Genomic DNA, 11,717 nt, shown 5'->3' with positions numbered 1-11,717 from the left:
TGTTCCAGATTTTGCCATCACTAATGTGTTCCGAATTTTGGCATTTGTAGACACCATTGTGTGTGATGGATTGTGTCATCCGTAATTGTTTATGATAGTTCCATAAACGCGTATTTGCAATAGAAATGTAGTGAATACATGTATTAAAATAAACTAAACATACTAAAACATAAACATTAAATATGTATTACAAATGTTGATATTAGAAATATCGTCTAATGGACACTATTTGTGTATAAACTTGTATCGACTAATGTAGTATGTTGACCAAGATTGGGTCGTAGGATAACGATGCGATGCCCATAGTATATTTGTTGGTGGAATTGGATAACCATCTTTCAACTTCACCTATAAAAGTTATAAATATAAGTTACATAACTTTTAACTTAACATTATGACTTGCTTTTTTTATTCGTTTAGGGTATACCTGGACAAAATGATTTCCGTGGACGTGACCAATTGCAATTATTCAGTGATGAGTGAAGTTACTTGGTGCTTGGGTTCTTAAAGGAAAAATACTCAATGATTGTATCATGGACAATGAAACGAAAATGACATTATACCGATTAGCAATAACGTATCCCATGTCTGGGATTGTCATCCACTTATCTGCTCCTGCCTGCAAGTACAAATGGCGAAGTGAGTTAAATGAAGAAATGCAAAGTACAAATGGCAAAGTGAGTTAAATGAAGAAATGCAAAGTACAAATGAAATGGTGTTAGTGGTTGATACCATAGACATGTGGTCAACTAGAAGTGACTTCTTCAAGTATTCATATCGTTCATCACCACCAAACAGTTCAACATATTCTTGTCTCCATTCACTTAGTTCTTTTAACAAATTCATTCGAACAACAACCCATGACTCCTCTCCCATGCCCAATTCGGCAGCAACAACACGGTACCCACAATGGCCATCAGCCTTAATGTCGACAACATCAACAATGTATGGATGATATCCTATAGGGAACTGATCAAGCAAAGGAATGGATTGTGCTGGTAGAATTTGTGGTAAGTGTCCTTCAGTAGATTTTTTACTCGAACAACTATCATGTTGTGAGTGTAAGAAATCCACATGTTCAAAATAAGAAGGGATTCGCTTAGTTGATCTCATGAATTTGGTAGGACGAGCCATCTTCACAGCACCTTTTGTTTTGACCTTATCATGTGGTGCGTAAATAGATGTCTTCTCTGGAAAGGCAATCTCTTGCAATTTAGTTTTGATGTTAACCTTACCTGCAACGTCTAACTCTTTGAACCGCCCGCGATCACCTCAAACTCTTTGTCAATTGGCAACTCATATGAACATTGTTCTGTTGCAATATCATCAAAGCTTAATCGAGTCCACATGACATGTATTGATTTAAGTGGTATGCTACCTGCACCAAACGAAGCCAATTGACACGCACAAGGAAGACCATGAGTACATGTAAGAGTACATCCACCACATCTATTTTTATCAAATCCCACAAATTTAACCCTATCAAGTTCTTCAGCAATCAGGTTCAAAGCATATTTAGACACAAAACCCAACAATTTTTTGTAAGTTGTAACCTTAAACCAATGTCCGACCACATGCAGACTCTTTTGGAATGAAGCTTTGATTGCATTATGTTGTAAAATAATCATCTTGTTGATCGAATCCCAGCAGAAACATCAATCCCCCATGGAATTTTGAAGAACTCTCTTTAGGCTCCAATGTGTCGCCTCAACCCTATTACTTGTTGTGTTTCCTACGTGCATCACCTTATCTGTCATGCCTTAACAAATTTTACTTTATGTGGACGTAACCATGTAGCCATCACATAATCAACAAATATAGGCCATGGAGAACACACAACTTGAAATGCATTGACACGATCTTTAAAGGCCTCAACAATATCACAATCCACAATAGATCTCCAAGACTGCATTACTTGATCCCATGCTTCTCTTGGATGCACCAACATTTTACATTTTGCTTTCACATTTTTATCAATGTGAAATCGGCAAAGTAAATTATAAGCTTCAGGAAAAACGATTATGATTGCATTCATTAAGGCAATATCTCTATCACATACCACCACCCTAGGATATGAATCAACTCTAAAAAACAACCCTTTAAGTCTGTCAAGGGCCCACAAAAAATTATTTTCCTTTTCTGCTGCTAGTAAACAAAATGCAACGGAAAAAGTCAAACCAGTTGATGTAATCCCAACAACCTCAAGTAACGGCATCCTATACTTGTTCGTTTTGTACGTACTATTCATCAATATGACAATGTTAAACAAGTTCACTAGCTTTACTGAATCTGGGTGTGTCCAAAATATATCTTGCACAACATTCGACACCTCTTCACACCTACACCAATGCACATACATGTCTCGCTCTAGTAACAACATGAATTGTTGCATTTCTGTTCTATGACCTCGTTGTGATCTTCGGTGAACACTCATTGCATTATAAACTTGCTTTATTGTCGTGACATTCATAAACAATAAGGTTCACACGCCTAACATTTACCTTACCTTATTTGTAGTAAACGCCTCACTGCACTCATGTGCTCTATGTTCATTATCTAACGTGTTATATGTTATTGACTGCTCCAGATCAACATCATCTAATCCATCCCACACATCAATCTTTCCTGAAATTCCCATGTATGAGTCAGTTGTATCCATTGGCAATGCTGAAAAAAACAACATAAAGTTAGCTTTCAAATATACAAATCCGTAAGTTTCACAATATCCTTCCGCAATTTGAAATCTGGAACACATAAAATCATTCTGGATATTCATATCTAGAATACAAAATATACTTCTGGATAAGTTTATCCAAAACTCATATTTGACTTACGAACTTTTGGTTATATATATATAATAACAACAATTATTATTATTATTATTAAAATAATTAATTATAATAATATAATATAATATAATTATATAATATAATAATAAATAAATAATAATATTGTAAATATATTTTATATATATATTATAATAATAAAAAATATATTAATATTAATAATATGAATATTTAAATATTAGAATATTAGAATAACAATCATATTTAGAATTAATTTATAAAATAATAATATTAATTAAATAATAATAATAATAATGAATATAAATTAAATTAATTAATTATTATTATTTATTTTTATAAATATATCGATTATTATTTTTATTATTAATTATTATTTTTATTTTATTTTATATATATCAAATATTTAATAACATTATTAAAATATAGAAGATTCATTCCAAAAAAATAAATAAAATAAAAATAAAGATTGCATAACACTTATTAATTTACAAGAAACTTTAATCTTCAATTTGTAATATGCATACTTAAATAGACATCCATTTTCATAAAAAAAAAACCTAGTATGAGATTTCATCTCAAATAAAATGAACTATTTTAAGGCTTCAGTGTTTAATGTAATGTGGAATAAATTGCTTATGAGCAAAAGTGTGTGTTTATTTTTCATGCTTTCATAATTTTCCGGAGCTTGTTTCCTACAAAATCATATGAAAATAATTTTTTTAAGATCTTAAACAAAACAAAAAAAGTTGAACCAAAAGTGTATATAGCATGGTGAAGCTGAAGCATGCAAAGTCTCTTTCAAAGATCAGTATCACACAAAGATCAGTATTACACATGACTAGTGGTTTCCTCTGATTCATTTACATCTGTATATAGCACCCTCCAAAGTGCAAAGATGAAGTTTCTCCTTCATAAACTTTGCATCTAGGGCACCAGACAGACTTGAAAGTTTGATTGAACTTGAATCTAAGACAAAAAAAATTGTTTTACAGCATAACTTCTTGCTCCTACACATCCAAGCTCCCGAGACTGCATTCTGTTAAGCAAGTGAGGGATATATTACTAAAGCAAATCTGGACTGGATGCAGTGTAGAGATACATACTAGTTACAAATCAATTTTAGCTTCCAAATCATTTTTAGTTTATTAGATAAGTACAGGATATGATCTATGTTGTTCATTACTATTTTGCTTGCAAAAACTAGTTGTAGTTGAGATAATGGTTCTAATATTAATTTTACATCGCCAATGAAAATTGGGCAAAAGTTGCATATTTATTCATATTGGCTGCAGACTCTACCTATATGTCATAGAACCTTTTTACCAACTACCTTTGGCGACTTCAATCCTTCTCCGGTGGCTTCGTCTTCTCCGGCGGCTTCAATCCTTCTCCGGTAGCTTCGTCTCCTTCTCCGACGACTTTAATCCTTCTCCAGCGGCTTCAATCCTTCTCCAGTGGCTTCATCTCCTTCTCGGCGCGCTGCCTCACAGTCTTCTCGGCGCGCTGCCTCACAGTCTTCTCGGCGCGCTGCCTCCTCACAGTGATCATAGAAAAAAGGGTGCAATGTTGTTGGGTTGGGTGAATTGGATGTGGGTTGGGTGCACATTTTAAAAAACCCTAATTTTCATTTCATTAAGGGTATTTTAGTCTTTTCCTTTATGTATATTGGGTGTAGTTTAAAATGATCTGGTGCAGGAAGAATCTGCCTAAATATTATTGCTTAGGTGTTTTTATATAAAAAAATTAAAAATAGCATAGTTAAATTTTAATTTTCTCATAAATTTAAGTATTTTTAATTGAGTTCCTCTTAAATATTTTCATTATATTGAGTATCCAAAATATTTATAGATTTCAATTGAGTTTTTGTTGTTTGATTTTGTCATCAACTAAAGTAATATAATCATTTGACAAGCACAACACCACAAACTTGAACAATAATAAAAACAAATCTCTAAAATCATAATTATCTTTATAAAAAATTACATTGAATATTAAAACTAAAATCAAACCGACCAAGTGGAGACTGGAGACACGAAACAATGTGTTTGATAAAGATAATTAAGTTTCCAAAGTTTCATTTTTCTCATTGCTCATGATATTATGCTAAAGACTATAAGATCAAATGATCATACCATAGTTGAAGATAGAGATTCATTTGAGAAATATACAAATTTTAGACACTCAAATGAATGAGAACTTTTAATATGGACTCAATTATAAATACTTAAATGTTTAATTTCTTGATTTTTCATGTAAGCGTTGATGATTCAAGCTAACATCTAATTCACTCATTTAATGACAAAATCAAACTGTAAGAATTCAACTGAAATATATAAAATTTGGACACTCAATAAAATAAAATTTTAATATAAATATTAAAAATAATTAAATTTATAAAGAACTTAAAACTTAATAAGTCTTAATTTATTATAATATTAATCTATTAAAATGTAATCAATTAATCAACTTTATATCATTATTTCAATTAGGTAATCTTCATTAAAAAAATAGATTTAAAAGTATTTTTCAATATCAAATATGAGAAGAAAAATATGATGATTAATATATAGCCTAAACATAAGAACAATATAATCAAAATAAAACCTTAACAAATTCAAAAATAACACTACAAGAAAAAACATGAAATAGAAACCAATTTTAAATAAAAAAAATAATTAGTTGCTATAATAATTAAATTGGAGACCATTTTAAAAAAAATGATTTCTAAATTAGTTTATGTTATTGTTAAATGGTTTCTAAATTGGTATATAATTAGCAACCAAAGTTTTAACTACCAATTATTTAGTTTCTAAATTTGGTAGTAAAAACCTTGTTGTTAATTAAATACTAATTTAAAAATCATTTAACAATAATAGAAACTAATTTAGAAATCAATTTTTTGTTCTAAAATAATCTTTAATTTAGTCATTCTAACAACTAATTATTTTTTTTTACTAAAAATTAGTTTACGTAGTATTTACATAAGTTTTGGTCTTGTTACATTCAACTATTAGAAAAAATAGTTACTCATATTATCACTAGAGAATAATTTTCTATACTGAATGTTTGGAGAAATTATTTTCAAATTTTAATATAAAAGTTTTGAATTTGTTTTTTCTAGGTCTTTATTCATAAGAATTCTAGTGGGTCCCAAATAAAATATACCAATGCCCTTTATTATCTTTCCTAGCCTAAGCGAGTGGCTCACTTTGTTAGCTTCGTAGTTAAGAAAGGTTTATTCACATACTAAGGAGCAAAAAGACATGCTTAACTGAAACTTCTTCGTGCTCAATTAAACGTGTTCATGTTTTTTAATCAAACTTTTATTAACTTAATTTTAATTACTTTATTTCATACTGTTAATAAATCATATTCTAAATAATTTTTAAAAACTTAATTAAATTTTAATTAACTCATAAATATGATTATATTCAATTGAGTTCTTATTAGAAATACCATTATATTAAGTCTTTAAGATATTTTTTTATTTTTTTCTGAGTACTTTATTTTTACATGACCATTAATGAAAATAAAAAATATTTTAAATATTATATAGAACACTTGTTTAATGAAAATTATCCAAATTTACGAGATGATTAAAATTTAATTAAATCATTTGTTTAAAAAATAAAAATAAAATTCAAAAGCTTAAAATATTTTTATAATAATTGGTATTGAAAACATAATTATATCTTTGGTTATAATACTCATGTCCACTTAAAAGAGTAAGTTGTAATAAGGTTGTATTAATATTTAATTTACAAAAATATTGATATTGTAACATATACGCGTATCCATTTGTTAACCTTCAATTTTTGTGACTCTATTTATAACAATTTCCTAAATTAATTTATATATATATATATATATATATATTAAAACTGCATTAATTATTTTTCAAGATAATTATGTTTGCTTTTTTCAATATACTAAGTGATTAACTACATGATTTGTGTGCCAAATTAATGAAATTTTCTTTTTATCTTATTTTGATTTCTAAAAAAAATTAAAATTTATTTAAAATGGTGATATGTTTGCTTTTTTATTAACATATCACACCTGTCTAATTAATGGAATTCTCTTTTTTTTAACTGTGACACTTTTGTTTTTTTATATTATTAATTTTTTATATTTACTATTTTATTATTTAATTAATTTAATATATATTTATCAAAAAATATTTTTGGGAAGAAATTTTATACAAAATTATTTTCTTTTTATAATATAAGATAAGATATGAATTTGATTTAATGTTTTATTTTCTATTTTCTAGTATTTAATAACTTTTAACTGATTGTCAATAGAAAGTATGTTAGTGCATTACTACTCATCTCTATCAAAAAATAAATGATAGTTTGGATCCAATTTAGTTATGAAAGAAGAAAATTCCTATTTAGTATATGAGTGAATAAAGAGAATGACAATTAATATTAATTCTCCATAAATTAAATGAAAAATTACACCTAAACATTATAATATCAGTATGACTATTAAACAATGTAACTAATTCATAAATTTTATGATTTAGTGTTAAATTGATTATAAAAAAAAAATAGTCTTTAAATATTATAATAGTATGAAAAAATTATCTGTACCAAAAAAAAAATCTTTTAAAAACAAATTATCCTCTATTTGCCTTCTTATAAACAAAATAAATTGGAAATTTACCCTAATGAAAATATTTCATACTCCAAAATAGTTATGATGTGTTTGACATTTCTTAAAAGGTGCTGATATAATAACACGGTAAACAGTGAAAACATTTCTCACTTCAATAAATTAATATTTTATTCATTTTTATTTATTTTTTTAATTTAAAATATTATTATATTATTATTAATGTTTGTTAAGTGTATTTCATTTAGTGATGATTGTTAAGAAACTTTATTGTTCTTAAAACAAGTGTACATGAATACAACATAAGGAGGAGGAGGAGCATTGACATCGACCACGCCACAAACTGAGCACAACACCGCTTTGGCTCTTCCCGAAGAACATGGCAGAGTATTTTGTCTTTGATATTACTGTATCATTGCTAAGCAACCTAGCTTCTTATGCTTAGGAAGAAGCTTCTCGAACCTATGGTGTGTATGAGGATCTTCGAGGGATCAAAGACACCTTGTTAATAGTTAAAGGTGTGCTCTTAGATGCTGAGGAGAAGAAGGAACAAAACCATGGGTTGCAGGAATGGCTCAGGCAGATTCGAAACGTCTGCTTCGATGTTGAAGATGTGTTGGATGGACTTGAGTGCCAAAACCTGAGAAAACAAGTTCTCAAAGCTTCATGCAGCACAAGGATGAAGGTAGACCACTTCTTTTCTTCATCTAATTCTCTTGTTTTTCGTTTTAGGATGGCTCATCAAATCAAACATGTTAGGCGTAGATTTGATAAGATAGCAGCTGATGGAAACAAGTTTGGTCTTGAGAGGATTGAGGTTGATCACAGACTTGTGCAAAGGAGAGATATGAGTTATTCCCATGTTGATGCTTCAGGGGTGATTGGAAGGGAGAGTGATAGAGAAGAAATTATTAATCTTTTGATGCAACCTCACCCTCATGGTGATGGTTATGGAGATCAAAGTGTTTGTGTTATTCCCATAGTGGGTATTGGAGGGTTGGGGAAGACCACACTTGCGAAGTTGGTTTTCAATGATAAGAGAATGGATGATCTTTTCCAGTTGAAGATGTGGGTGTGTATCTCTGATGACTTTGACATAAGACAGATAATTATTAAAATAATCAACTCTGCTTCAGCTTCGGCTCCAACTATTGCTCTTGCTCACCAAGAAAACAATAAAAACTTTGATATTGAGCAGCTACAAAGTCGTCTTAGACACAGGCTTTCTGGTCAGAAGTATTTGCTAGTCTTGGATGATATATGGAATGATAATCGAGCAAAATGGACAGAGTTGAAAGATTTAATTAAAGTGGGTGCAATTGGAAGCAAAATCTTGGTGACAACACGAAGTAATTCAATTGCTACAATGATGGGCACTGTTCCCTCGTATGTTTTGGAAGGTCTTTCCATGGAGAATTGTTATTCTCTGTTTAACAAATGGGCATTTAAGGAAGGCGAAGAAAAAAAATATTCAAATCTAGTAGAGATTGGAAAAGAAATTGTGAATAAATGTAGAGGGGTTCCACTAGCAGTGCGAACTTTAGGAAGTTCTCTGTTCTTAAATTTTAATTCAGAAAGGTGGGAGTTTGTGAGAGACCATGGCATATGGAACTTAAAACAAGAAAAAGATGACATTTTACCTGCTCTTAAGTTGAGCTATGACCAAATGCCTTCCTATTTGAGACACTGTTTTGCTTTCTTTTCTCTTTATCCAAAAGATTATGGCTGTACTGGTGCTGAAGTTGTTAACCTTTGGGCGGCACTTGGCTTACTTAGATCTGAGGTTGGAAGTCAAAAGATAGAGAATACTGCAAGACAGTATATAGACGAGTTACATTCGAGATCATTTCTTGAGGATTTTGAGGACTTTGGTCACCTTTACTATTTCAAAGTGCATGATTTGGTACATGATCTTGCCCAGTATGTTGCAAAAGAAGAGATTCTTGTGGTAAACTCAGTTACCCGGAATATACCTGAGCAAGTAAGGCATTTATCAGTTGTTGAAAATGATTCACTTAGCCATGCTTTGTTCCCCAAGTCCAGTAGTGTGAGAACTATATTATTTCCAATAGTTGGAGTTGGTGTTGATAATGTAGCTCTTTTGGATGCATGGATAACAAGATACAAATTCTTGCGTATTTTAGATTTAAGCGATTCTTCTCTTGAGACACTTCCCAATTCAATTGCTAAACTGGAGCATCTGCGAGCTCTCAGTCTTGAAAATAACCGCAACATAAAAAGACTTCCTCATTCTATATGCAAACTCCAAAATTTGCAAGCTTTGTCTTTGAGAGGATGTGTGGAGCTTGAAACATTGCCTAAAGGATTAGGGATGTTAATCAGCCTTCGAAAATTGTTTATCACCACAAAACAGTCTATTCTGCCAGAGGAGGAATTTGCAAGTTTGATGAATCTTCATACTTTGAGTTTTGAATTTTGTGACAATTTGATGTTTCTGTTCCGAGGGGCACAACAACTCACATCCCTTGAAATTTTGATTGTTCAATCATGTAGGAGGCTAGAGTCCTTTCCTTTTCATATTCTCCCTAAACTGGAGGTTCTGTTTGTCATAAGGTGTGAGATGCTAAATCTGTCCTTGGACTGTGAAAAACCAATCCACAGTTTGAGGATGAAGTTTCTGCATATTGAGCAATGTCCAAGGCAACAGACATTGCCTCAATGGATTGAAGGAGCTTCCGACACTTTGCAGACATTGTTAATTTCAAATTGGCATAGTCTTGAGATGCTTCCTGAGTGGCTTACAGCAATGACTCGTCTTAAGATTCTTCATATTGTTAACTGTCCTCAGCTGTGTTGTCTCCCGAGTGGCATGCATCGCCTCCGTTCCCTTGAAGATTTGAGCATAGACGGTTGTTCCGAATTGAGTCGAAAATGTGAACCTCAATGTGGTGAGTACTGGTCCTTCATTGCTCACATCAAACACCTTTCCATTGGTGAAACAAGAGAACGGAAACTCCTTTTCCAAATGCAGAAGAAGATCCGCTTGAAATTGCAGATATAAATTCGTTTTTTATTTCCTTAAATTTTGTAGTGTATTTAAATGTTTTCTCTCAACTCTTTTATATTTAACTCGTTTTTTATGTGACTTATTTGGCTTTCTTTATTTCTAGTTATACTTTAAAAAATTCTTATTCTATAGTTCCCTTATGTTTTTTATTTCTTATTCTAGAAATAAAAATAAAAAAATTGTTTCTAATTACGCTTTTTATACAGGAGTAAATTAGCTATTTGTTCTTTCAATTCTTCACTCATATTTAGTTTATTAAGTTTTTTCTTTTACTTTACAAATCTTTTTCATGTGGTCAATCCTTCCACATTTATAGCAAAATATTCTTGATCTGTCCGTAGATTTATTAGTATTGTTGTTAGTGGTGGCAACCTTGTGATTTTTTTGGTATTTGTATGGTGTTGTGCATTTCTTCTAGCCAATTGATTTCTTTTAATATTTCTTCTTTTAACCGTGGAGGGTGGAATTTTCTTATTGTACCCTTATTATTGATTACAAAAATCTCCCAACTCTCTTATTCCTTGGGCTTCACTTTTTTTAATTCGGTGTTCTATCTTTAGACTATTTGTAGAAAGCAATTATCGTATTTTTCTTTTTCATGGAAACAATTCTTCCACAAGTGATATCTTTTAACGCGTATCAGGTTAGTTTTCTCTAACCTTTTCAGCAAAAAAAAACTAGAGGGTACCCTGCAATAATATTTTCTTTCCAAAAATATTTTCTATGGTTTTCTCTAGTTAATACGTTGTCATAAAGTTATGGGTGTTTCTCTCTCCACCCCAATCATTTTTGGAAAAAATCATTTTATCCTTTTAAAAATGACTTATGAATTATTATTTTTTTAATAATTCCGGAACATACTTTCTGTAATCCATTTTATGAATTCCAGATTTATCATTCCAGAAAGAATATTCCGAAACCCTTATTTTAGAATCATAAAAAATTATCAAGGATGAGTCTAGTATTTCAAAGAATATAGAGGTGCAGGAAGAAATACCTAAAGTTATCGATATACATTCTAAAACCTTTTAAAGTAGGACATTTATACAATCTAATTTTTTATTAATTTCTTCCAATGTTGTATTAGCATATCTTCCTATTTTCAGATCTTTTAATTCTTGTTTGAAGAATTAAAACGGTTTTATTAGTGATTTTTCTAACCTTTTACTTTTGTTTGATACCGTTGATTCATTGTATTTTAGCTATTGCTACTTGGTATAATTGATTGTTATCGACTTGACTATGAATATTCAAATATTTTGAAT

At 30.3% G+C, this 11,717-nt stretch overlaps 2 protein-coding genes across 2 annotated transcripts; one reads left to right on the top strand and one right to left on the bottom strand.

Annotated features, from left to right (window-relative positions):
• Positions 1-225: 225 nt before the first annotated feature.
• LOC137815982 (uncharacterized) lies at positions 226-1,134 on the bottom strand. Its single transcript, XM_068619089.1, has 3 exons — positions 733-1,134; positions 557-619; positions 226-348 (listed from the first exon to the last, which is right to left on the bottom strand). Exons 1-3 carry the CDS (start codon positions 1,132-1,134, stop codon positions 226-228), a joined length of 588 nt encoding a protein of 195 aa, XP_068475190.1.
• A 6,600-nt stretch (positions 1,135-7,734) lies between these two features.
• On the top strand, positions 7,735-10,579 carry LOC137814046 (disease resistance protein RGA2-like). Its single transcript, XM_068616579.1, has one exon. The coding sequence runs from the start codon at positions 8,104-8,106 to the stop codon at positions 10,444-10,446; it is 2,343 nt and encodes a 780-aa protein (XP_068472680.1). The 5' UTR covers positions 7,735-8,103; the 3' UTR covers positions 10,447-10,579.
• Positions 10,580-11,717: the final 1,138 nt, after the last annotated feature.

This window comes from Phaseolus vulgaris, chromosome 1, assembly GCF_000499845.2.
Source record: "Phaseolus vulgaris cultivar G19833 chromosome 1, P. vulgaris v2.0, whole genome shotgun sequence".
Lineage (NCBI taxonomy): Eukaryota > Viridiplantae > Streptophyta > Magnoliopsida > Fabales > Fabaceae > Phaseolus > Phaseolus vulgaris.
This window is presented reverse-complemented; position numbering and strand designations above follow the sequence as displayed.

Excerpts from the sequence above, each read along its gene's own strand:
- LOC137815982 (XM_068619089.1), bottom strand. The coding sequence starts at position 1,134 with ATGGCTCGTCCTACCAAATTCATGAGATCAACTAAGCGAATCCCTTCT. Across the intron at positions 620-732 it reads TAGTTGACCACATGTCTATG|GCAGGAGCAGATAAGTGGAT; the intron begins GTATCAACCACT and ends TTGTACTTGCAG. Across the intron at positions 349-556 it reads TTATTGCTAATCGGTATAAT|GTGAAGTTGAAAGATGGTTA; the intron begins GTCATTTTCGTT and ends TAACTTTTATAG.
- LOC137814046 (XM_068616579.1), top strand. The coding sequence starts at position 8,104 with ATGAAGGTAGACCACTTCTTTTCTTCATCTAATTCTCTTGTTTTTCGT.